At 35.2% G+C, this 27,905-nt stretch overlaps 1 protein-coding gene across 7 annotated transcripts in view; it reads left to right on the forward strand.

Moving 5' to 3' along the window:
• Positions 1–22,159, forward strand: part of LOC132681765 (butyrophilin subfamily 1 member A1-like) — a 77,630-nt gene extending 55,471 nt beyond the window's left edge. The window contains exons 6-13 of one of the 7 annotated variants that reach the window (XM_060636550.2): positions 7,189–7,209; positions 8,617–8,637; positions 11,310–11,330; positions 18,456–18,476; positions 18,554–18,580; positions 18,728–18,754; positions 20,303–20,461; positions 21,204–22,159. In XM_060636550.2, coding sequence (XP_060492533.2) covers positions 7,189–7,209; positions 8,617–8,637; positions 11,310–11,330; positions 18,456–18,476; positions 18,554–18,580; positions 18,728–18,754; positions 20,303–20,461; positions 21,204–21,244 — 338 coding nt within the window. In that variant the 3' untranslated portion in view covers positions 21,245–22,159. The other 6 variants (XM_060636547.2, XM_078452586.1, XM_078452582.1 and 3 more) reach the window with 6 other exon arrangements.
• Positions 22,160–27,905: the final 5,746 nt, after the last annotated feature.

Consider the following 27,905-nt stretch of genomic DNA (forward strand, 5'->3'; position numbering starts at 1 on the left):
AGTAAAGACTTGAAACTCAAATTTAAAAAAATAGCATTTTCATTTTGGGAGGTAAATACCCAGTGGTGGATTTATGGATCATATGGTGTTTCTATTTTTAAATTTTTGCACAATCTCCATACTGTTTTCCCCAATGGCTCCACCAGGTTACATTCCCACCAACAGTGTCTGAGAGTTCCCTTTACTCTACTCCCTCGTCATCTTATGTTATTTCTTGTCTTTTTTGGAAACAGCCATTCGAACAAGTGTAAGGTGATAATCTTATTGTGTTTTTGATTTGTAAATTGTTTATAATTACTAATGTTGAATATATTATCAAGTATATGTTGACAATGTGTTTGTTTTCTTTAGAAAAAAAATGTCTATTCAGGTCCTCTGCCCATTTTTAAATCAGATTGTTTTTGGTATTGTTCATGCTGTATAAATTCTTTACATGTTTGGATATTAACCTCTTCTTGGATATATTATTTGCAAATTTCTCTCATTCAAGTATTTGCCTTTATGTTTTGTTGATGACTTCCTTTTCTGTTGAAGAATTTTTACCATAGTGTTGTCCCAGTACTTTATTTTTGCTTTTATTTTTCCTTTCCTGGGGCAATATGTTCATAAATATGATGCTAAACTAATGACCAAGAGATTACTGCCTCTGTTTTCTTTTAGAAGCTTTATGACTTCAGGTCTCACATTTAGATCATCAATCCATATTTATTGTATTTTTGTGTATTGTGTAAGAAAGTGGTCCAGTTTCATTCTTTCACATATACCTGTGCAGTTTTCTCAACACCACTTGTTGAAAAACCTTGTTTTCTCATGATATATTCTTGCATCTTCTGTCATAGGTTGACTATATAAATGTGGGCTTATTTCTGTGCTCTGTATCCTATTCTATTGATCTATGTGTCTATTTTTGTGTTAGTACTATACTGCCTTGATTACTGCAGTTTGTAGTCTATCATTAAATCTGCCATTGTGATTCCATTATCTTTGTTCTGAAATCAAGATTTCATTAGTTATACAAGTTTTTTTTTTTCTGTGATTCCATAAAAGTTTTAGGATTATTTGTTCAAGTTATGTTAAAAGATGTTATTGGCATTTTGTTGGATTTGTACTGAAACTTTAGGTTGCTTTAGGTTGGATGGACATTTTAAATATATAAATTATTCTAAAAAGTAAGCATAATACATTTTTCCATTTGCTTATGTCATTGCAATTTGAATATATTATTATTATTATTATTATTATTATTATTGTCTAATTGTGGCAGCTAGGATTTTCAGCACTAGTATGAGGAATAAAAGTGGTGAGACTGAATATCCCTGTCATATTCAAAACTTGGAAAGATTTCAGTTTTTCACTATTGTATGATGTTAAGGTTGAATTTTTTGTATATCACCATTATTATGTTGAGATATTTTCCCTCTAAATCCACTTTGTTGAGAGTTTTTATCAGGAAGGAATGTCATAATTTGACAAATGCTTTTTCTTCCTCTAGTGAGATGATCATATGTTTTTTATCCTTTCTCTTATTAATGACATTAATCACATTGATTGGTATGTGAATGGTGAAAACATGCTTGCATCCCTGAAATAATTACTACTTGATCATGGTTAGTGATTTTTTTTAATGTATTGTTGAATTTGGCTTTGCTAATATTTTTTTTGGCAATTTTCACGCATGTTCATCATAGATATTAGCCTGTAGTTGTATTTTTGTTTTTTGTTTGTTTTTTGTTTGTTTTTGTTTATTTTTAGTATTTTGTTTTGTTCTGTTTTTCTGTACCTTTGGCTTGGTCTCAGGGTAATGCTGACCTCATAGAAAGAATCTGGATGCTTTCTTCCATATTCTATGTTTTAATATAGTTTCAGAAGAATAGGTATTAATGCTTCTTTAGATGTTTGGTAGAACTTACCAGTGACACCACTAGTCCTGGACTCCTGTTTGTTAAAAGTTTATTAATTACTAATTTTATTATTATTAAGTGGCTTTTCAAATTTTCTATTTTTCCTGATAGAGTTTTGGAACTTGGTATCTTTCTAGGAATTTACCTATTTTTTTCTAGGTTGTCCAATTTGTTGGCATTTTTTTAAATAATATTCTCTTATAATATTTGCATACCTGCTGTGTTTTTTTTCCATTATCTGATTTTATTTATTGTGTCCTCTCTTTTTTTCCCTTGATAAACCTGGCTATAAATTTACCAATTTTGTCTAACTTTTCAAAGAAACAGCTCTTGGTTTCATTTATATTTTCAACTTTTGTCTCTATTTCATTTACCTCTGCTCTAATCTTCATTTTCAGTAGCATTTTTGGTTGTCCTTTCCCTTTCTAGCTCCTTTAGCAGTAAGTTTAGATTGATTACTTGAGAACCCACAGCTAACATTATACTTAATGGTGAAAAGCTGAAAACTTTTCCTCCACATTCAGAACATGACAAGTATGTCCATTCTCAACATCTTTTTACAACATAGAATACTTATGCATTCTAAAATGCTGAGGCATTTTAACAGTATGGATTCATTGTAACCATAAGCATAGAATTTTTTCCCATTTCCTTGTGTCTTCTTCAATATCTTTCATCAGCATTTTGTAGTTTTTAGATTACAAATCATTCACCTCTCTGGTTAGGTTTATTCCTAGGTATCTTATGGTTGTTGGTGCAATTATAAATAGGATCAATTCTTTAGTTTCTTTTTCTGCTGCTTAATCGTTGATGTATTAGGAATTCAACATTTCTGCACATTTCTATACATTGTACTTCTGTACAAGATTTCTGTACATTGATTGTGTATCCTGTGGTTTTATTGGATTCCTGTATCATTTCTAGGAATTTTTTGATGGAGTCTTTTGGGTTGTCTATATCATTTAATCTGCAAGTAGTGAAAGATTGACTTTTTCCCTATCTATTTGGATGCTTTTTATTTCTTTAACTGTGTGATTGCTGAGGCTTGTACTTTCAGTGTCAAATAACAGTGATGAGAATGGATATCCCTGTTTTGTTCCTGACTGTAGATGAAAATCTTTCAATTTTTCTTTAGTGAGATGATGTTAACTATGGGTCTTTCATATATGGCCATTATTTTTTTGATGTATGTTCCCTCAATCCCTACTTTTTGAGTTTTTGTTTGCCAGAGTGTGGCAAATTTTAACTAGGTATGCTCTGGTCTGCTTATTATATGATAGCTGATGTGACTTCCAGTAGAACTGAAGCCTTGCAGGACACTGTGGTTGGGAGACATGGTGTGGACAGCATTTCTGTTGGTCCACTGAGGAAGGAACCTGCCTTGCTGGGACTGAGGCACACTTGACAGGGAATGGAAATATTGGCAGAGCACAGGGGTGTGAGACTTGGTGTAAGCAAGGTAGGCAGCCGGTCTCAGCACTGTGTATTTACTAAAGGTTGTTCTGTGTTTATACTGAGTGGTGAGGGAGACAGATATCACCAACCAACTCCTTTGTTTCCAGTGAGGGGTTCTTGTGTCTGCTGCTCTCAGAGAAGCACTCACTGAAGAGTGAATAATCTCCCCTCTGTGTGCTCCCTGTGTTTTTCAGATTCCCATTTCCATGTTGTCTGTCCCTAGGTAGTTTGCCTGTCTTCTAGCAATGAGCATTGCAGGGTCCATTCCAGTAAAGGCTCCCAACTTTGAAAACAACAGACTTTAGGGACATGGTTTGGGCAGGGGCTGCACTGGTCTTCTGGAAGAGGATCTCATCTCACTGAGACTAATGCAGGTTTTGCTGATAAGGGCAATCACAGGCCAGGAAGACAGTGTCAGGGTTGAGCTGCCTTTGACAGAAGGCTTTGTAATTATTATCAATGGTGTGGGAGGGAAGTGGAACATTCTGACACTTTTGTCCCTGTAGAGGGGTCCCTATGAATGCCACCTGTCACTCAAGTGCTCCAAGAAGAATAACAATCCCTACCTGTGTTCCCCAAGCATTCCTCCAGCCAAGCCACCTGCCCTTGTGGTGTTTGCCTGCCTTCTCCACAGGAGTAGGACAGTACTTTTTGTTTTGTATCCCAGTTAAGCCCCCTGACGTTAAAAACTCCAGGCTTTAAGCCCTATTGGATAAAAAAAAAAATTCTAGGAAATAAGCTCCTTTGTTATTCCCAGTCAATGGCTTTGAGGAAGTGTCCTCCTTGTGCATTCCCCTGCATAATCCTCTCTCTCTCTCTCTCTGTCTCTGTCTTTGTCTCTGTCTCTGTCTCTCTCTCTCTCTCTCGTCTTTCTCTTCAACCAGGGGTCCCTCCCTTCCACAGTGCCCAGGATCCATGTCTCCCCCAAACCATGTCTCTGCATTTCCTACTTTCCTCAATGTCGCCTTTTCTCTCCCTCTAGTTGTGAAGTTGTTCTGTCAGTCTTCAGGTCAATTTCATAGGTATTCAGAATGACTTGACAGCCATCTAGTTTTGTTTAAGTAATGAGAAAAGTGTAAAGTTCTCCTACTATGCAATCATCTTAGCTCTGAAGCAGGAAACCTTGAAAAGGAAGGAAAAGCTCATGGTATCACCCTTCTGGATACCATAATGTACTGTAAAGCTATAATAATGAGAACGGTACTTTATTGGCACAAATGTGGATAAATAGATACATGAGCACAACAGAATAGCCCCCAAATAAGTACTCACTTATATGGACAATTATTCAGTGACAAAAGAGGCAAGAATATACAATGGGGAAACTATCCATTCAATAAATGATGTTGAGAAAACTAAAAAGATACTTGCAAAAGAATGAAATTTGACCACTTTCACACCATAAACAAAAGTAAATTGATAATGGGTGGGAAGACATAAATGTAATATCTAAACCATAAAAGTCTTAGAAGAAAACATAAGGAGTGAGTTCTTTGGCAAAAGTCTGAGCAATATTTACTTGAATCTGGTTCCTCAGGCAAGGAGAGCAAAAACAAAAACAAACTATTAGGACCATATCAAACAATTTTTTTTTTCACAGCCAATGTAACTATTAACAAAATGAAAACACAACCCACTTAATGGGAATAGATACTTTCAAATTATGTATCTAATAAGGGATTCACTATGAAAATATATAACAAACTCATACAATTCAGTATCAAAAACTCAAGCAACCCAATTTAAAAATGGGCAAAGATCTGACTGGACTTTTCAAAAAAGACGTACAGATATACAATGGTTACAGGAAAATATGCTAAACATCACTAACCATTAAGAAAATATATATCAAAGCCACAGTAATATATAATCTCACATCTATCAGCATGACTAATATCAAAAGGACAGGAAACAACAAATCGTAAATATGTGGAAAGGGGATAATGTGAACTGTTGGTGGGAATATAAATTGGTGCAGCCATTATTGAAAACTGCGTGAGGATATTCAAAATAAATAAAATTGAATTATCACATTATCCAGTAATTCCAGTACAAGGTAATTATCTAAAAATTAAAAACACAAATTTAAAAAGCATTTCTATGTTTATTACAGCATTATTTACATAGCCAAGATATGGAAGAAACATAAATGTCCAATGATTGTTGAATGGATAAATAAAACATAGTGTGTGTGTATATATATATATATATATATATATATATATATATATGTTTATATCTATATAATGGAATATTACTTAGCCATAAAAATGAATTAAGAAAGAATGAGATATTGCCATTTGAGACAATATGGATGTACCTAGATAGTACTATGCTAAGTGAAATAGTTCAGATGAAGAAAGCCAAATACCATATGATTTCTTTTGCATGTGGAATCTAAAACTCAAAACAGAGACACCTGGGTGGCTCAGTTGATTGAACGTCTGACTTCTGCTCAGGTCATAATCTCGTGGTTTGTGAGTCCAAGCCCTAGTTTGGGTTCTGTACTGATATCTCAGAGCCTGGAGTCTTCTTTGGATTCTGTATCTCCCTCTCTTTCTCCTCCCCTCCCACACTTGTGCTCTCTCTCTCTCTCTCTTACTCTCAAAAATAAATAAACATTATTTTTTAAATACAAATAAAAATTAAAACAAACTAAGGATCAGAACAAAACAAACTGTGGTTTTAGATGCAGAGAATAGCTGATGGTTGTTATAGAGGATATTGGTGAGGGAATAAATGAAATGAGTAAAGGGAAATAACAGGTGCTATCTTTCAGTAACAAAATATATTTAGAAAACGGGTATAGTTTCTCAGGATCCACATAAGAGTGAAAACATATGGTATCTGTCTTTCTCTGTATGACTTATTTCACTTACCATGGGGGAGGGGAAGGAAAAAAAAAAAAGTTAGAGAGGGAGGGACCCAAAACGTAAGAGACTTAAAAACTGAGAACAAACTGAGGGTTTGATGGGGGGTGGGAGGGAGGGGAGGGTGAGTGATGGGTATTGAGGAGGGTACCTGTTGGGATGACCACTGGGTGTTGTATGGAAACAAATTTGACAATAAATTTCATATTAAAAAAAAGAAGTAAAAAATAAAATAAAAAACGGGTATATAATGTACAGCACAGGGAATATAGTCAATACTATTCTATTATATTTGTATGGTGGTCAATAATAACTAGACTCAATTTACTCATGATTTCATAAAACATAAATATTCAATCACTACCTTTTGGTAGTGGAAACTAATAAAGTATATCCGGTCAATTATGCTTCAGTTAAAAAAAAATCTCGCTGTGTGAACAAGGGTTTAAGATAATAACATTTTGCACTCTCCTAAGCATAGAGATATGATTTTGGAGATACATACTTTACTCTCATTCTCTTTGAATGACCTCCTCCAACTGTCATAAATGTAGTTAATAGTGTCAGAAAGAGATTTATTCAAACAGTTTGAAAAATTTTAAAAGCATTTGGCAATACTTGTTACAGTGTTGTCCTTTGGGAATATTTTAATGTAAGACAGCTCAGAACTACTAAATACCCAACAGGTCCACTATTCTCGAGAGAATATCATCCTGAGCAGTGTTAGAGGGTCATGACTCAGACCTCTCTGAATCATAGTACAGGTTCTCAAAACTCTGTGAATAAGCTCTATGAGGATGAAACTTGTATTTGCTTGTTATCCAGCTGCACAACACATGGCTCACAGATACAAAATATAGTTTCCAACCTCCATCTGTAATAAACTGCATCACCTTCACAGAGCAGTGAACTCTCAGAATTTTTAGTTTCACTCTAACTAATTTGTGTATTTCCTCTTAAAGGTAAACTCCGGAAAGAATATGGTAAGTCATTCATTACTTCCTTGTGTATATCATATTGATCACAGTATAAAAAGTCAGGCCTTTTTTGAAGGAAAGTTTTAAGAGAAAAACACTTGGTAAAGATATAAGTACATAAATACCACTTTGGAATTTGGGATTGTGCATTTCCTTTCATTTTTTTCTTTTAAAAAGAAAAATTAAAGGTTTTTACTTTATTATTGAGAGACAGAGACAAAGCATGAGCAGGTGAGAGGCAGAGAGAGGAGGAGACACAGAATCTGAAGCAGGCTCCAGGCTCCAAGCCGTCAGCACAGGGCCTGACGCGGGGCTCGAACTCACAAACCGCGAGATCATGACCTGAGCCGAAATTGGACGCTAAACCGACTGAGACACCCAGGCGCCCCTCATTTTTTCTTAATTAGGTTGTTCCAGTGTCCATGAGCTCTGTTGGGTCATGCTGTGTCTAATCCCTTGAAGTTTGCAAATGTTGCTTTGATTCTACAGAGAGGAGAAACTGGGTAATACTTGACGAAAATACTAAAGGAAGGTCTGCAGTTAAATCTACCAGATATACTGAAAAGGTACAGGGTGCTACATTTCAATGCACAACACAGCCTTGTCTACTATCCAAATCTCTACTAATGTTAGCTATTCTCACTTTTTGTTGCTTGTTTGAAGTGCATGTTTACTTGCTAACCCACTTTCACTGGAATTGAGAAAAGGAAGCTTGTGTAAAATGTACTTGGAAAACATTTTTTTTTTCTCTTCTGCATTTTCAAAATTTCCTCATGTCTTGAGGATTCTTTCTTACCTATTCTGACCCACTCAAATTTAAAAAATTTTCCTCATGTACCACACACCAGTTTCCAAAGTAGAAATTGCTGTTTGTATTATCATCAGACTATGCTCCTAGATGAAGCATTAGAGGAAAATTATGTCTTTCAATGCCCAGGATTTCTTCTTGGGATGAGCAATAAAGACTAATTAGCTGTTTCAGGTTGTTTCTGGCTCTGGATATATTCTCCTCTCAAAGGCTCACTGATCTTGTCCCACTCTCTTGTAGTTCAAACCCCATGTGTAATCTGGATGAACTTTGCTTGGGAAATATTCTAGGATGACATCCACACAATCAACAGATGGAACAGAATGGACTGACTTAGTTCTTGGAGAAAGGAGACCGTAGATGATGGAGTTATGAGCATATTTCATGATACTATGCAGTCTCTTAGAAATTATCTATTTGAGATAATGTACACAATGCCTTCTTTTTTATTTTTTGGATTTTTCTTCTCTAGCTTTTAATTTTCACCTACTTGCCTAATATTTTACCAAGTCAGATGTTGAAAGATTTGAGTAAAGTCTGTTTCTTTAGAAATTCTTCCATATATACTTTGTTGAATTCTTTATTATATATTTGTTTTTACACAGAGCTCTTACGTGAACAGAAAGGTGAGTAGTATTTGTTTAAATTTTAGCGGCAGACATCATAGAAAAGTATATTGGTCAACTAAAATTTAGCAATTGATTCCATATCATAAACTATTTTTTAAATGGTCTTTCTTTTAAGCGGTCTCTCTATATATGATTAGTCATAAGTTGAAACTATTTTGTATTTTGTAACATTATAAATTATAAGTTCTATAAATGATTTGCATTTTAAAAGAGTCACACTGTGGCATCTTTGTTGAAATCTTTCTCCTGTTTATTATTTGTTTTATTTTTTACAGTCTCAATAAGGTGTTCAGATATTCCTTTATGATTTTTCTACTATTACTTCTTAAATACAAATTAATACCTGAATTTTGATCTTCATATTGGTTTCTTCTAATATCTGAATCTATATTATTAAATAACAATTAATGCTAATTCTATTTTATACAATAGGATGCCAATCAAATATATCACCATCAATATTGGGCACTTTTAAAGACTTTGCATTTTTCTATATGATATATAAAATTTTAAAAATATGATATGCATAAGCTTTGATATACCATATGCATATTTTTGTTTTGATTTTTCTTTATTGTTGGCCTTGTTTTTAGGATAATTTTTATGGTAATTTGGTCTCTGTACCTTTGCACTTGTTTTTCTCTATTCCTGAAATATTTTATTTCTGTAATCATTTCCTAATTAACTCTGTTTTTCCTGTGGGAACCTGGTGAACCCTCACTAGTTGAGAGAGGGATATGAGTAGTCTATGGTATCCCACAGCCATTTCATTCTCTCATTATTGTTTTTCATGCTGATCTGTGCATGTGACAGGTCAGAGCTATGTGTCCTCCTTTACTGAGGGAGCCTGATCCATGCGGAGCTAAGGGCAGCCAGTCCACAAATATCTGTTGAGTGGAAAAAATTATTTGTATTTATATTTTTCTTTGTCAAATTGTTTTACTCCTTGTTTTTCTAGATTATGTATGAAAGAAAATATTAGCTAGGAAACAGACCTAATGGTTTATTTCCTGATCTAGGGTTTAAAGATCACATAACACCTAATTTTTGGAGAAACACTTATGTCAAAATTAATTTCTTATATTTCCTTAATACTATATTGAATTGAATCTCATGTCTTTGGCCATGCAACTCTGGGCCAAGTGAGGCAAGGTGAAGAATCTTATCCTGGAGATGCCTAGAAATATATTTGGCATGAGACTTTCAGTTAGGCTCTATGTGACCTCAAGAGAGTGATGTGGAGGGAACACTTCCTAAGAGAGTTACTAAGTACTCCTCTCCCATGAAAGGCTATCGTTCGTGTGGGAATTGACAGGGAGGACCTTAAGGAATCTACCAAAATCCTCTCCAAAAGAAAGTGATAATTTGAACATCTAAGCACGCAGACGACCCTCATGTGAGACAAGTTTTTCTCCTTCCTTTACACAAACTCCCACTCCACTCCACCTTCAGTTCTCTTTCCTGGAGGAACCACAAGTTTCATGGGAGGTGAGAGAAGGTAGGAGACCTGAGGCAGAAGGGAAATGGGCTATTGCATGGCCTGAACAATTTAATACTCAAATAGACATGAAAAAATAATTCTGGGAAATTTATTTGAAACTTTAACAGTGAGATTAAATAAGGTTGTTTTTTGCATAAACTTGATAATTTCTAAGTTATTCTACAAACCAGTTATAAAGCCACATATAACTATGGCCCTATACTCACGTTTGGTCAAATGTTTAATAAATAGCTATTGAAAATATACTTGTTTAAATAAAATTGGTAATATCAAGAAACATACTATATTATTATCTACTTGAGAAAATTCTCAAGAAAGGCCTTGTGAACAGTTTTGCTGACTCTTCTCTGAAACACTCAAAGAAATGGGTTATCCCGAAGTGGTTGGGGGTACAATCCATTGAAATTCCAATCGATCCTCAGTCTGCAGCCATGTGGCGTTTATTCTGGAAGACAAATCTGCAGTAAGTTAATATTAATGTAAGATAAACATGGTATGTTTCCAAGACTGTACATCTAAACAGCCTGTAGTTTGGAACATTTTAAGGTGTGAAGCGGGAAAGTACCTCCTTATTTCTAAAAATCCAAGACAGACACCTTAAGTTTTTATGGTTGCTCAAATAAAGGATATATTGCTAGAGCTGAGTATGCCAAATATACCACGTCTTTAATGCAAAGTAAGGTAAACCAAACCCTCCATTTCAGTAAATCCTTTCTCAGAAGCCCCCCCCCCCCCTTCATTTCCTTCTTATCAGCTGCCAGGTATTGTAAATGAAGTGTGATAAAATGAGGGTCTGAAGGCCACTTTCAGACTTCCCTCTTATCCTGGAAAGAATGGGTAGAATTTGTAGGTCCTTGGCACTTATATTCTCAAATTTGAGACATCATCCAAAAGAGATCACTTTTAGTATCGTATTTTATATCTACATAAACACATTTACAAGTCAAATAGTATGTATTTAGTTTGTGTTTATTATTATTATTATTATTATTATTATTCAGGAAATAACTATCTCTCTCTGTGTCACACATATACACTGGATCATTAAGTATTTCTTCTCAGGGTCTCTGTTTTCAAATTGAGACCAAGTAATAGGACAGATATTCCATGAATAGGGATAAGAGGACATGTTCTAACATACATTTTCTTTCTTTATTTCTTTATATAGGGAACATAGAAAAAAAGAACGGTAAGTGATATTTATATTTGACTGAAGCAGTGTTTGAATATCCCATATCAATATTCCAATATTGATGTTCTTTCATTATTATTAAAGAACAAATTCCAGGCACCCCATGTGTGACCTAAAAGTTTTCAAAACAAGTAAAGTATCTTCCTGCTACTTTAAAATTTTTTTTTTTCAACGTTTTTTATTTATTTTTGGGACAGAGAGAGACAGAGCATGAATGGGGGGAGGGTCAGAGAGAGAGGGAGACACAGAATCGGAAACAGGCTCCAGGCTCCGAGCCATCAGCCCAGAGCCTGACGCGGGGCTCGAACTCACGGACCGCGAGATCGTCGCGGGGCTCGAACTCACGGACCGCGAGATCGTGACCTGGCTGAAGTCGGACGCTTAACCGACTGCGCCACCCAGGCGCCCCATCTTCCTGCTACTTTAAAAAGTGAACATAACTATTTATAAGACAAAGTTTTAGGCATAAATACAGAAGAACAAGATGAATCCATGTGTGCCATTAGCGCTGGAACTCAGGTCTTACATTCAGTGCCATTCAGTGAGGTCATTTGTCTTTTGTATATATAGTAATTAACTGACTATTTTACAGTCAGTGCTTAAGAAACAATGAGACAAAAGGACTATCTTTCTTTATGGAAGTTGCTATAAGAATGATACAAATTCCACATTTAAATAATAATTAAAAACCAAATATTCTAATATTTGTTATGGAGGAAGGTTAATGATGCCATGGATAGTACAACAGTTGGACTGGGCTTAGACATGGGGTTCTAGATTTGCTAAAGAAAGTCAATGCAGAAGAGGCTGGAGATTGAAAAGGACAGGTAGGTCAAAGAGAGAACTACCATGTGTAAAGCAGAAAGCACAACATGCACTAAACTCTGAGGGGAGGTGAGCCTGTGGTTCTATTAGAAGAGGCAATATTAGCCAGGTGCCTCTGGTTCAGAAAACCTAGACAAGGCTATACGTAGGCAAAGGCTGGTAAATGCAACATGTCCTTACCATTCTAAGAATTTTGAATGCTCTCTAAGAAACAGAATTTTGAATATTATCCAAGACAATAAGGAAATCATATAAATTCTAAAAAGGGGTACAGTGACAAGATTTTCAATTCAAAATGTTATTTTCTTGAAGGTAGAGAACAGATTATATGGTTAGTGGTAAAAAAGAAAAAAAAAGAAAAAGAAAAGCTAGGACAATCTACTCTGAGATATACACTGAACTAAATAAACAGGTCTTAAAAGTCTGTACATGTTTGTGTACAGTCTGTGTAAAATCGGTAGTTTAATGGAAAAGAGAAATCCTATGTAAAGTCTATGGTTTAATTTTGACTCTAATTTCCATGACCTGGAAGCCTATGTCCCTGCTGTGTTTAATTTTGGAATCCTATTAAGATTTAGATTTTCTATGCAACAAACATTCTCACTTAAGGAAAGCTGTTGATCAAATGTAAAAGTACTCTGAATGGGTCTATATAACATAAGCCCATCCCGACTGAAATCAGAATTAACTACAAATTAATCCAAATCTGAAACCACTATACATATATTTGTTACATTTCCAATAATTTTTCTCAACTCATTTTCCCAGAATTGAATTAATACTTCTTTGGAGTAAGGAAAAACTTGAATTCATTTCATAAAAAATACCAACAAGTATCTTTTCTCTTATCAAAAAAAAATTAAACGTGATTCATGGAAGAATGAAAGCATTTATCTATAGTTTAACAAAGGTAGGTTTGTCATGTGGGACATATCCTGAGAGGAAAAAAAAATATTTGTCATCATTGTCCTCCTCATCATCATCTTCAACACCAACCTACATTTATTTATTAATGCTCTTTACATTTAAAAAATGTGCTTTGCAATAGTAATACATAGGCAAATATGGAGCACATATTTCTTTCTGTCATGTACCTAAAATTAAAACAAGAATAAAAATTAATAAAGTAATACACCAACGAACTAGCAGCAACTATGACTGAGGAGGTAGATAGAAGGCAGATAATAACCAACCTTTTAATTTTAGAATTTAATATTTACCTTATGAGTGGTGAAAGGAACTGAGGAATTCTGAGTAAGTAGGTATTCAACATAAAAATTATAAGATCCGAGTTTTAAAAAGACTGCATTAGAGAATCCATTGACGTGTGCAGGAGTGGGCATTGGAAGACCAGTAAAGGAGCTTCCACAGTCAATGAGCAAGACTCAGAAGAAGGGTGATGAAGGGTGGAGGTTGGTGGAAGGGCTTGGGAGAGCAGGAAACCTAGGATGGAGCTAGACTCAAATGACCATAATGAATAATTCAATGTGGAGGGTGGAGTGGGAGGTAATGGAGAAGGAAATACAAACAAAATGCCCCTCTTAGTGGCCTGTACAGCTGGATCCAGTGATTTTATTCACTAAGTTGGTAATCAAATTCAATACTTAATTCATCAACTCTCTTAACATTAGTAATCTCTTCAGTTGCCTAAACTTCTGAACTTCTGATAATTAGAACCAATCCCTCAGTGACACTTGGCAAAAAAAAAAAAAAAAAAAAAAAAAAGAGGCTTAATCTTCATTCTCTGTTTTTGATTTATTGTTTTGTCTTTGCTCTTTATAGTCACAAACTGCATTTTTATTTTATACATTTTTTGACACAGTCATTTTTCTGTATATCATTTGTCTTTTATTCCCTTTCTGTCAGATCACCTGAAGGATGGGATTTATAAATGAACAATAATTTTGTTTTTAATTTTATGAGAATAAGGGAAAAATCAGTAATTCAACGCTTAAAAAATAAAGTTTATTAAGTTTTATTTAAAAATAAGTCAGTTAAGTGGTGCCTGGGTGGCTCAGTCGGTTAAGCATCTGACTTCAGCTCAGGTCATGATCTCACAGTCCGTGAGTTCCAGACCCCCGTCAGGCTCTGTGCTGACATCTCAGAGCCTGGAGCCTGTTTCAGACTCTGGGTCTCCCTCTCTGCCCCTCCCCTGCTCATGCTCTGTCTCTCAAAAAAAATAATTAAAAAAAATTAAAAATAAATCAGTTAATTATGCTATAGAATAGTGTTTATTTTCATTAAAATGTTACAGTTAATCTCGAAAAGAATAGAGGACATTATGAAAAACATGCATTAGATTATTCCTTTCACTATTGTGGGGTAAAACTATTCTGCATATTTAGATAATGAGAAGATGGCAAGATATTTTAAAGGGATTATAGATGGGTAATAGACACCTAATGGGTCCCTTTTTCTTTCCTTGACTTTTTAAAAATAAATTGATACATATCATTTTTGTAACAAATTATGTTTATAATTAAACACAAAGAATATAACCCTTATGAAAATGAGCACAAATACCTCGGATGGCCCTTCTTCTCTTAAAGCACCTTGATTTTGGAATGGTGCTTCAATTGTCAGGCAGCTTGTTAATGCCTCTGTGGGTGAAGAAACTGGGTCTTATTCATCACAATGAAAATAGTGCTTTGTCTAAAAAAGAGTCTCAGGAAAAATGTGCTGGATAAGTAGAAAATTTTTGCAGTTAAATTAGGAATATCATGAATAAAAAGTAATAAATGCTACTTGTGGACATGTCAGATAAGTTAAATACCAGATGCTGAATGCAGATTTTTTTTTTCACGTTAGCTCATTTATCCATCACATTGTAAATAACAGTATCAACCTAATTTATGGTACTTTCTTGATATCACACAGATCACACTTGGGAGAGATATAATTTGGTTATATTTGGAAAAAGCTCTGTTCATATTTTGAACCAACTCTAGCTGGCCACCATGAGACTCTAGTCTAAAATTTTATTATCTATTCACATAAGTGCAGTTTCTAACTGCATGACAATTTGTGTTTCATAAATTTTTATATTACTTACAACTCTATGCCCTATCTTTGAATATCAATTTCTTCCTTAATTTACATGACTGTGATTTCTGTGGTAGTGCCTATATTTTTGTGCTTACATATGTAGCACAAAAACAGACAAAAAGATTAAATGATAAATCATGATTATATTATAGTGAAATGATAAATAATTATTATAATTTTCTTAGAAGAATGATTTGTTGTCTGGATTATAAAATAAAATCACCATTTTGATTCTGAATGCATGATGCACCCACATATTGATAGTAGACTTTATTTAAAATAAATTACCTTGGGGGTTATTGGGTGGCTCAGTCAGTTGAGCATCTGACTTTTGATTTCAGTTCAGTTCATGATTTCACAGTTCGTGCATTTGAGCCCCGCACTGAGCCCTATGTCAGGCTCTGTACCATTAGTGTGGAGACTGCTTGGGATTTTCTCTCACCCTTCCTCTCTGCCCCTCTGCTGCTTGCACATGCTTTCTCTCTCTCTCTTTAAAAATAAATAAGTAAAATTTAAAAAATTTAAAAAAAACACTTTTTTTTCCTAGTAAATGCAAAACTTTTGCAAAGGAAAAAAAATCTATTGATAACTGGATGCTAAATATTCTTAAGTCACATATCAATTTCAGGTACATATTGAACACTATATTGAACACATATTAAACATTATATCTGGCAAAGCTCATATCCCTAAGAATTCTGTTTTTTTTTTTTTTTAATGTGATACATTTCTATTTGGAATATATTGACCACACTATAACCTGGTAACGTTCACATCAATATCACATCACATAATTATCATTTATTTTTTGTGGTGAGGATATTTAAAATCTAGTCTCTTAGCAACTTTGAAACAGCTCTTTAAAACCAAAATAAAATAAAATAAAATAATTAAATTAAATTAAACTGTGCTTATTTTTTATCTTTCTCATTGAGATATAATTGACAAATTACATTGTGTAAGTTTACGGTATACAACGTGTTGATTTCATACATTTACATATTGCAATATAATTATCACCAAGGCATTAACTAACAACTCCATAATGTTGCATAATTATGATTTATTTACTGAGTAAGAAAAATCAAGATCTATCTTCTTAACAACTTTGATTTTTCTAATACTGTGTATTTGACAATAATTATTATGCTGTACAACAGATCTCAAAAACTTATTCATTTCCAGTTTTAAGTTTATACCCTTGGGCAAAATCTCTTAAATTCCCTCTACCTCCAGCCTCTGGTAATCATTGTTCTATTCTCTGTTTCTATGACTTCAGGTTTTTTTTTTGTTAAATTCCATATATAAGTGATATCGCACAGTATTTTTCTTTCTCTTTCTGACTTACTTAATTTAGCATAATGCCATCGCAATTCACTTTCATTCATGTGGTTACAACTGGCATTTACTTCTTTTCCGTCGATAAATAATAAACAGTGACAATAATAATAATAATATACATAGTGATGTTGACCATCTTTTTATGTACCTGTTGTTCTTTGGCTATTTGTATGTCTTCTGTGGGAAAATGTCTGCTCATTCCCTTTGTCCATTTTTTAAAATCAGATTGTTTGCTTTTTGCTATTGAGTCGTATATGTTTTTATATGGTTTCTACATTAACTCTTTCCTCATGATTTGCAAATATTGTCTCGCTTTCTGATTGCTGCCTTTTCATTTTGTTGATTTTTCTCACAGTTCTGGAAGCTGGGATATCCAAGTACAGGGCACCGGCAAATCTGGTGTCTGAGAGTCCACTTCCTTGTTTGCAGATGGCCGTGTTCTCACTGTTCTCTCACAAGGCAGAAGATGAGAGCAAGAACAAGTGTTCATGGCTCTTCTTATGAGGGCACTAATCCTATTCATGAGGGCTCCACTGTAAAGACCTAATTACTTTCCAAAGCCCCAACTTTCTAATATTATTACACTGGGTTTAAAAGCATATGAATTTTGTAGAAATAAATTCCATCCATAAACATGACATTACAGGCACGGTAGCCAAAAATCTTGTTGTTGACATATTTTTAAAAAATAAAACCTAGCAAACAGGTTACAGAATTTTCTACTTTTTAAATTGCCAGGAAATACCTAAATACTATAACCTTATGGCACTTCACCATGAAAAAGACATGTGACAGCATATATTGCCCCTACCTCCACCAGCATGCCCAACAACTCATGCAAAGGAAGATAATAAAATAAATAGTGGTGAAAGAAAGTAGAAAGAGAGGAAATGAACAGAAAATAAATAGGGTTAAAAGCCAAAGAAAGGAAGGGCATGGAGCCCTATACCATTGGTGAAGCTGGAATCTTGTAGTTACTCTGATGTGTCAGGACAGAGAGTTGTAATGCCATTTGTGGGTGGGTGTATCTCATTGTCCTTCTGACATCTGTGCATATGTGTGTATGGGAGTATTTTTCTGTGTGTGTGTGTATGTGTGTGTGTGTGTGTTTATATATTTTATATGTTACTGCACCTGTGGATTAAACTGGGTACAGTTTTCTATCCCATAAAAATCACACATAAAAAATGAAAAAATTCATAGTATACTGAAATTCTTTCTTAATATGTTAGGACTAAATTACATTTTCAAAACAAACATTATAGCTGAACTAACTGCATTTAGTTTTTAATTCTTAAGGTGCGGAGAAAAAGAAATTATATCCAAACTCACTGGTGTTTTCAATGCTAATTTCTTAAATTTATACTTTTTTTTTTGTTCTTTTGATGAGGGCAGTCTGTCCATAGGCTTAATACAAACACCTGGGAGAGGCTATTTCTTGTCAAAATTTTACATTATGATCCTTTGAATTACGATAAAGCAAAGGCAGCCAAAGACTCTAAATACCTATTTTCCAAATATATAACTTGAATTCAATCTCTCTCTTTCTCTCTCTCTCTCTCTTTCTCTTTCTTCTTCCCAAGCAATTTACATGTGCAAAGATTAGAAAGAGAGTCTAGTTGGGGCACCTGGGTGGCTTAGTCCGCTAAGCATCCAACTTTGGCTCAGGTCATGATCTCATGGTTCATGAGTCCTAGCTCCACATTGGGCCCTGTGCTGACAGCTCAGAGCTCAGAGCCTGAAGCCTACTTCTGATTCTGTGTCTCCCCCTCTCTCTATTCTCCTTCCCCACTCATGCTCTGTCTCTCTCTCTCTCAAAAATAAATAAACATTAAAAAAATTTAGAAAGAGAGTCTAGTTAATGAGTCCTGACCAAATTCTCACACAACTTGTCACTGTTTTGCATTTCAGGAAAGCTTCATGAGGAACTTGGTAAGTAATATTTCTCTGTGAGGATAGACATGTAAATATATTTCAAAACAAACTCTTACTCTATCTCATTCTTTCAGAAAGGATAAAATTCTTGGGAGAAGAAGGTGAGTAATGAAAATGACCATCTCTAGCCCTGACTCATGCACTTGCATTTTGACCACTCATCCTTTTCTTGTTTTATTCATTGGTAAACCTTGGTTACAAAACTATACTCTTTTTCTTTTATTTTCTTTCTTTTTTTTTAATTTTAGGGTTGAAATATGCTCGACGCTATGCAGGTAACTAGAGACTGAAGTATTTGGATATTGGTTCTTATTTTTAGCCAGTACACTGGGCCACCAGACAAGGGGTCTCACAAACTCACACCAAACATATGCGCGCGCGCACACACACACACACACACACATCCCTTTTTTTTCTCCAAAATTTCCACTTTGTAATGCTTATTATTGAGTATGTTATAGCTATAGCTCCTTATATATCACAAATGGTCCTGCTTCTGAGGTTCAGTGATGGATGGAAGCAGAACATTAGAGCCCAAAATGATATCATCTAACATGCTTTTCAGAAACAGAAATTCATTGGGGAATGTCTCCAGGGTGTAGCTGACAGGGAATGGGGTAAGGGCAGGCTGCCTTCTTACTATGTTAGGATGGAGGCTACTGACACAATGCTACTAATTTCCAAGGAACCAAAATTTGTGGCCCTTCATTTAATTTGTCAAATTGAAAAACCAGAAGTTTTGACATCTAACAAATTGCCAAATGTATGACCTCTGTTTAATATTAGGAACAACAACAATTTGTGTTATATTTTCTAACTTTGTATTAATGATTTCAAAGTATTTTCATTTGATTCACACAAATACACTGTGAGGAAAAAATGCCAGGTATTTATTAATATACTGTTTTATATATATATATATATATATATATATATATATATATATATATATATATAATGAATATTATTAGGAGATTTCTCCAGTTTATATGACTAATTTACATAATATTTACTTTCATGAGACAACTTTAGAGGCACTCTTACCAATTGAATTAAGTATAGTCTAGATATCAGATATTGCTTTGGAAAAATACCCATGAGCAACTAAGCTGCAATGGCTTTAAGTGCATACAATCTTATATTTACAGTGCTAAGACTAAGAGTCTTTAGTTATTTTTAATATTGCATTAATACTAATGGAATTTTCTTTGTGGTTACACTAATACAAGTAGAATTTAGTTTTACTTATAACTATGATCACTTAATTAATAGGAGAAATACAGTGTACATTAACAGAATCCTGTGTAATTAGGTAAATATCTGAATCAAGTTTAGTTTTGCTTTGTGTGTTTATATACTTAGCATACAACCCTTTAAAAATTATTTTTGTATCCATGTATCTGAATTTTGCACCTATATGAAAGCAGTTTTAGGAAAATTAATTGAATAAATCTAGATAAATTTCATTTGATGATTTATAACAATTTTAAACTGTCAAAACATTGAGAATCAATGTAAATATTTATAATTGTCTTCAGTTAATTCACAAATTGAATCAGGTAAGTCTGGACTTGAAGCTAAACATTGATGGATATTAGTAATCATTGTTGGACAAACTTCTCTAAGTATTTGTTGTCTCAACTACAAAATGAAAATATTTCTTCATTTCATGTTTTGTTTTGAAAATTGAATATTTATAAATGTGCTTCATGTACCAGTAAGCAGAAAAAGTTCCTAGATAAAGGAAGGACTCTTGTATATTGCATTAATTACTGTTGAATATTATTGACCATAGCCAAGACTGACAACATGTTCTTCTATAGAAAATGTTACCCTGGATCCAGACACAGCTAACCCATATCTCCAAATTACTGATGACAACAAAAGTGTGAAAGGAGGTGATACCTTTCAGGAACTACCCAAAAGAAAACAGCGGTTTGATAACCTGGTCTGTGTATTAGGTCAGCAAATTTTTTCCAAAGGTAAACACTACTGGGAAGTGAGTGTAAAAAATAAAATAAAATGGACTTTAGGCATTTGTAAGGATTCTGTCTGCAGACGGGGAGAAATCATGGTGTCCTCTGAGACTGGGTTCTGGACAATAGGCTTGAATAGAAACAATGACTATCAAGCTCTTTTAAACCCACAGAAAACACTCCACCTCGAGGAATCTCCTGAGACTATTGGTATCTTCCTGGACTATGAGGCTGGAAGAGTGTCGTTTTATAATGTGACCAATCTTTCTCACATCTACACCTATAGAAACTGCTTCACAGATTCTCTGAGGCCATACTTTTATCCTGGCCCCCTCTACAATGGTCAAAATGAACACCCTCTCACCATCCTGCCCTTAGGTCATATTAGAAAAGCCATAGGAAGAAGACATTCTATGTGACTGAGCAAAAATTGCCCTATTTTGAATCTGCTGAAACTAGGGATTTTTATGAAGTTTGTAAATATTCTAATATATTTATATTATATTATATTATATTATATTATATTATATTATATAATTATATATGTATATTACAATATTTACAAACTTCATAAAAATCCCTAGTTTCAGCAGGGAAATTTTTATTTATAAATAAATAAAAATAAATATATAAATATTTAAATAAAACAAAAATGTTTTATTTTAGAATGATGGACTTCTCCCTTCAAATAAATCTAAAATCTAAAAATCATTTTGATGCCATAATTTATAACTTTTTATCATTTCAGTTCCTAATATATCTTTTGTTAATGGACAAGAATTGAGTTAAACTACATGATGTAGAACTTACTTGATGACTATTCAAGGCCACAGAACTAAATACAAAACCCAAAAGAAGCATCTACTTGTGCAAGTGATGAAGGAAAGTTAATTCCCAGTTGACCCTCATGGGTATGGTCTCTCCTTCATTCATGTTTTGAGATGGAAGAAGACATGGACTCTGCTCCACATCATCAGGAAATTGGCTGGAGCCCATACCTTATTGACTTTGCCCAAACCTAGAGGAGTATGATGGCTTTGACAAGGGAGTTCTAAACCCAGACTATGTAATATTCACTACAAAAAAAAATCTTCAAGTGAATATGTCTTCCAACTACTCATTTCTTTACTTTTTTACCTCCATTCTTTTTTGAAGTTTAAATGTACACAATCTCCAACTTAATTTAATATAATTGTATCATTTATTCATCTACTTAACAAATGCTTATTAGGTACTGTATATATGTTTTGTAGGTATCCGTAATCTAAAACACCTTAGATTGATTATCTGTAACTGTAACTGTGTATCTGGTACTGCTAATAAACAGGCAAACACTGATAAATTGTTACTAATTTCAAATGTTGTGTGGGAAAGGCTAAAGGTATCCAGATACAGAACAATAGTGAGTGGGTTCACTTCAGTCTACTCATCAGGAAAACTCTCACTGAGAAAGGGATCTATAGAATATGGAATTTCCCACATGCATAGCTGTAAATTATTACAATCAAGACAACATGCAAAATGCAGAAAGACTGGGTCTGGGTGAGAAAGTAGAAGAAGACCTATGGGGCTCAGACAGAATGGTTTTAAATTAGGCTGCAGACTAAGTAGCTTAAGTAACCAGACAGGAGGAGCTGCCATGGATTTTCTTCATGCACCAGCAGGCCATTTGGTGTTATTATAATAAAATATATAATATATAAGTAAAGAAATGTTAAAATAAAATTTTTGAGAAAAATTAACTTATTAATTAATCAGTTAATAAACAAATAATAAATGAACTGTTCTAAATCAATGCTGAACCTATTGTCATTAAGTTATTTCAAGAGATGTGACCTAAATATGATTAAGTGGATCTAACAGCTCACATTCATGGAATATTTCATAAGGTCAAGAGAGAACATGGATAATTTAGGAGAGAACTGTAGGTGTATTCTGAGGTGCTGTCCCCGAAAATTAAGAGCTGGTATGGTTGCCTGCCCCTCACTAAAAACATGTGGGAAAAAATTAAGAAGATAGTCTGTCTCATGAAATCTAAAGAACACAATGGACCTATGTTTGCCTTCTGTCTTGAATATTGATAGTGAGAGAAGGGCCAGTAGCTACTCTGTATCATAATGGAGCAGTGCTGCATTGTATGATCTGTGCAATTAGAGCTTTTCTGGGGGAAGATCTCATGTATCCTGAAGGATAGAATATGGTTCATGAGAAAGAATCCCTCTGGGATGCTGCCTGAAAAAGTGAATACATATTAGTATATTAGTGGAAATCACATTATGTATCACAAGATGCCTGGTGGCTGAGAACAGAATCTTGACAAGCCAAAATACAGACATATTTCACCTTCCTCACGTTAACAGCAGGAAAAAAGTCCTCAGATATTTGGGGGCCTTTGAAGAACTAAACAGGGAAAAATGAGCTTGAAATGATTTCTATATATAGCTCATTACAACAATGATCAAGTAAAAAAATCTCACTCTTGTTATAAGATTAATAATAATAATAATAATAATAATAAATGTAGCTCACTTCAATAATAATTAAGTAAAAATGTTCTGACTCCTGTTACCTTTAAAACCCTCTCATTCCAAAACTCCACAATTCCCTACAATGCATGTTTTCCCTTACTTCAGTGAGTAATATACCCAACTCATCCAATTACAGGTGTTTTCCTGGTAACCTTTACCTAGAGGACATTGATAAATGTTAAGGAGAAAAGACATCTATAATATTGAGGCATATTTCTACCAACATTAAACTCTCCTGTAGAATAAGATTTAGAAAATGGTGAGCTCTTTATAGATTTCGGATACTAGCCCTTTGTCCGATATGTCATTTGCAAATATCTTTTCCCATTCCGTTGGTTGCCTTTTAGTTTTGTTGGTTGTTTCCTTTGCTGTGCAGAAGCTTTTTATCTTCATAAGGTCCCAGTAATTCATTTTTGCTCTTAATTCCCTTGCCTTTGGGGATGTGTCGAGTAAGAGATTGCTACGGCTGAGGTCAGAGAGGTCTTTTCCTGCTTTCTCCTCTAGGGTTTTGATGGTTTCCTGTCTCACATTCAGGTCCTTTATCCATTTTGAGTTTATTTTTGTGGATGGTGTGAGAAAGTGGTCTAGTTTCAACCTTCTGCATCTTGCTGTCCAGTTCTCCCAGCACCATTTGTTAAAGAGACTGTCTTTTTTCCATTGGATGTTCTTTCCTGCTTTGTCAAAGATGAGTTGGCCATATGTTTGTGGGTCTAGTTCTGGGGTTTCTATTCTATTCCATTGGTCTATGTGTCTGTTTTTGTGCCCATACCATGCTGTCTTGATGATGACAGCTTTGTAGTAGAGGCTAAAGTCTGGGATTGTGATGCCTCCTGCTTTGGTCTTCTTCTTCAAAATTACTTTGGCTATTCGGGGTCTTTTGTGGTTCCATATGAATTTTAGGATTGCTTGTTCTAGTTTCGAGAAGATTGCTGGTGCAATCTGATTAGGATTGCATTGAATGTGTAGATAGCTTTGGGTAGTATTGACATTTTCACAATATTTATTCTTCCAATCCATGAGCAGGGAATGTCTTTCCATTTCTTTATATCTTCTTCAATTACCTGCATAAGCTTTCTATAGTTTTCAGCCTACAGATCTTTTACATCTTTGGTCAGATTTATTCCTAGGTATTTTATGCTTCTTGGTGCAATTGTGAATGGGATCAGTTTCTTTATTTGTCTTTCTGTTGCTTCATTGTTAGTGCATAAGAATGCAACTGATTTCTGTACATTGATTTTGTATCCTGCAACTTTGCTGAATTCCTGTATCAGTTCTAGCAGACTTTTGGTGGAGTCTATCAGATTTTCCATGTATAGTATCATGTCATCTGCAAAAAGTGAAAGCTTGACATCATCTTTGCCTATTTTGATGCCTTTGATTTCCTTTTGTTGTCTGATGGCTGAGGCTAGAACTTCCAGCACTATGTTAAACAACAGCGGTGAGAGTGGGCATCCGTGTCGTGCTCCTGATCTCCGGGAAAAAGCTCTCAGTTTTTCCCCATTGAGGATGATGTTAGCTGTGGGCTTTTCATAAATGGCTTTTATGATGTTTAAGTATGATCCTTCTATCCTGAATTTCTCAAGGGTTTTTATTAAGAAAGGGTGCTGGATTTTGTCAAAGGCCTTTTCTGCATCGATTGACAGGATCATATGGTTCTTATCTTTTCTTTTATTAATGTGATGTATCACGTTGATTGATTTGCGAATGTTGAAACAGCCCTGCATCCCAGGAATGAATCCCACTTGATCATGGTGAATAATTCTCTTTATATGCCGTTGAATTCAATTTGCTAGTATCTTATTGAGAATTTTTGCATCCATATTCATCAGGGATATTGACCTGTAGTTCTCTTTTTTTACTGGGTCTCTGTCTGGTTTAGGAATCAAAGTAATACTGGCTTCATAGAATGAGTCTGGAAGTTTTCCTTCCCTTTCTATTTCTTGGAATAGCTTGAGAAGGATAGGTATTATCTCCGCTTTAAATGTCTGGTAGAACTCCCCTGGGAAGCCATCTGGTCCTGGACTCTTATTTGTTAGGAGATTTTTGATAACAGATTCAATTTCTTCACTGGTTATGGGTCTGTTCAAGCTTTCTATTTCCTCCTGATTGAGTTTTGGAAGAGTGTGGGTGTTTAGGAATTTGTCCATTTCTTCCAGGTTGTCCAATTTGTTGGTATATAATTTTTATAGCATTCCCTCATAATTGCTTGTATCTCTGAGGGATTGGTTGTAATAATTCCATTTTCTTTCATGATTTTATCTATTTGGGTCATCTCCCTTTTCTTTTTGAGAAGCCTGGCTAGAGGTTTGTCAATTTTGTTTATTTTTTCAAAAAACCAACTCTTGGCTTCGTTGATCTGCTCTACAGTTTTTTTAGATTCTATATTGTTTATTTCTGCTCTGATCTTTCTTATTTCTCTTCTTCTCTTGGGTTTAGGCTGCCTTTGCTGTTCTGCTTCTATTTCCTTTAGGTGTGCTGTTAGATTTGGTATTTGGGATTTTTGTTGTTTCTTGAGATAGGCCTGGATTGCAATGTATTTTCCTCTCAGGACTGCCTTCGCTGCCTCCCAAAGCATTTGGATTGTTGTATTTTCATTTTTCTTTTTTTCCATATATTTTTTAGTTTCTTCTCTAAATGCCTGGTTGACCCACTCATTTGTTAGTAGGGTGTTCTTTAACCTCCATGCTTTTGGAGGTTTTCCAGACTTCTTCCTGTGGTTGATTTCAAGCTTCATAGCATTGTGGTCTGAAAGTATGCATGGTATAATTTCCATTCTTGTAAACTTATGAAGGGCTGTTTTGTGACCCAGTATATGATCTATCTTGGAGAATGTTCCATGTGCACTCGAGAAGAAAGTATATTCTGTTGCTTTGGGATGCAGAGTTCTAAATATATCTGTCAAGTTCATCTGATCCAATGTGTCATTCAGGGCCCTTGTTTCTTTAATGACCATGTGTCTAGATGATCTATCCATTTCTGTGAGTGGAGTGTTAAAGTCCCCTGCAATTACCACATACTTATCAGTAAGGTCGCTTATGTTTATGAGTAATTGTTTTATATATTTGGGGGCTCCCGTATTCGGCGCATAGGCATTTATAATTGTTAGCTCTTCCTGATGGATAGACCCTGTAATGATTATATAATGCCCTTATGCATCTCTTGTTACACCCTTTAATTTAAAGTCTAGTTTGTCTGATATAAGTGTGGCTACTCCAGCTTTCTTTTGGCTTTCAGTAGCATGATAAACAGTTCTCCAGCCCCTCACTCTCAATCTAAAGGTGTCCTCAGATCTAAAATGAGTCTCTTGTAGGCAGCAAATAGATGGGTCTTGGTTTTTTATCCATTCTGATACCCTATGTCTTTTGGTTGGCACATTTAATCCATTTACATTCAGTGTTATTATAGAAAGATACGGGTTTAGAGTCATTGTGATGTCTGTAGTTTTCATGCTTGTAGCGACGTCTCTGGTACTTTGTCTCACAGGATCCCCCTTAGGATCTCTTGTAGGGCTGGCTTAGTGGTGACAGATTCCTTCAGTTTTTGTTTGTTTGGGAAGACCTTTATCTCTCCTTCTATTCTAAATGACAGACTTGCTGGATAAAGGATTCTCGGCTGCATATTTTTTCTGTTCAACACATTGAAGATCTCGTGCCAATCCTTTCTGGCCTGCCAAGTTTCAAAGGAGAGATCAGTCACGAGTCTTATAGGTCTCCCTTTATATGTGAGGGCACGTTTATCCCTTGCTGCTTTCAGAATTTTCTCTTTATTCTTGTATTTTGCCAGTTTCACTATGATATGTCATGCAGAAGATCGATTCAAGTTACGTCTGAAGGGAGTTCTCTGTGCCTCTTGGATTTCAATGCCTTTTTCCTTCCCCAGTTCAGGGAAATCTCAGCTATAATTTCTTCAAGTACCCCTTCAGCACCTTTCCCTCTCTCTTCCTCCTCTGGGATACCAATTATGCGTATATTATTTCTTTTTAGTGTATCACTTAGTTCTATAATTTTCCCCTCATACTCCTGGATTTTTTTATCTCTCTTTTACTCAGCTTCCTCTTTTTCCATAATTTTATCTTCTAGTTCACCTATTCTCTCCTCTGCCTCTTCAATCCGAGCCGTGGTCATTTCCATTTTATTTTTCATCTCGTTTAAAGCGTTTTTCAGCCCCTCTGACTGTTCCTTAGTCCCTTGATATCTGTAGCAATAGATTCTCTGCTGTCTTCTATACTGTTTTCAAGCCCTACGATTAATTTTATGACTATTATTCTAAATTCACTTTCTGTTATATTATTTAAATCCTTTTTGATCAGTTCATTAGCTGTTATTTCCTGGAGATTCTTTTGAGGCTAATTCTTCCTTTTGGTCATTTTGGATAGTCCCTGGAGTGGTGCGGACCTGCAAGGCACTTCCCCTGTGCTGTGGTGTATAACTGGAGTTGGTGGGTGGGGCACAGTCAGACCTGATTTCTGCCCCCAGCCCACCACTGGGGCCACAGTCAGACTGGTGTGTGCCTTCTCTTCCCCTCTCCTAGGGGCGGGATTCACTCTGGAGTAGGGTGGCCTGTCTGGGCTACTTGTACACTGCCAGGCTTGTGGTGCTGGGGATCTGGCATATTAGCTGGGGTCGGTAGTCAAGGTGCATGGGGGCAGGAGGGGCAGGCTGAGCTGGCTTCTCCTTCAGTAATCCACTTCAGGAGGGGCCTTGTGGCAGCGTGAGGGAGTCAGACCTGCTGCCGGAGAGGTGGCTCTGCAGAAGCACTGTGTTGGTGTTTGCACAGGGCAAGCAAGTTCCCTGGCAGGAACTGGTTTCCTTTGGGATTTTGGCTGGGGGATGGGTGAGAGAGATGGCACTGGCGAGCGCCTTTGTTCCCCACCAGACTTAGCTCTGTAGTCCTGCGGCTCAGCAACTCTCGCTCCCTTTGTC

This window comes from Panthera onca, chromosome A1 (genome assembly GCF_046562875.1).
Source record: "Panthera onca isolate mPanOnc1 chromosome A1, mPanOnc1 haplotype 2, whole genome shotgun sequence".
Taxonomy (NCBI): Eukaryota; Metazoa; Chordata; class Mammalia; order Carnivora; family Felidae; genus Panthera; species Panthera onca.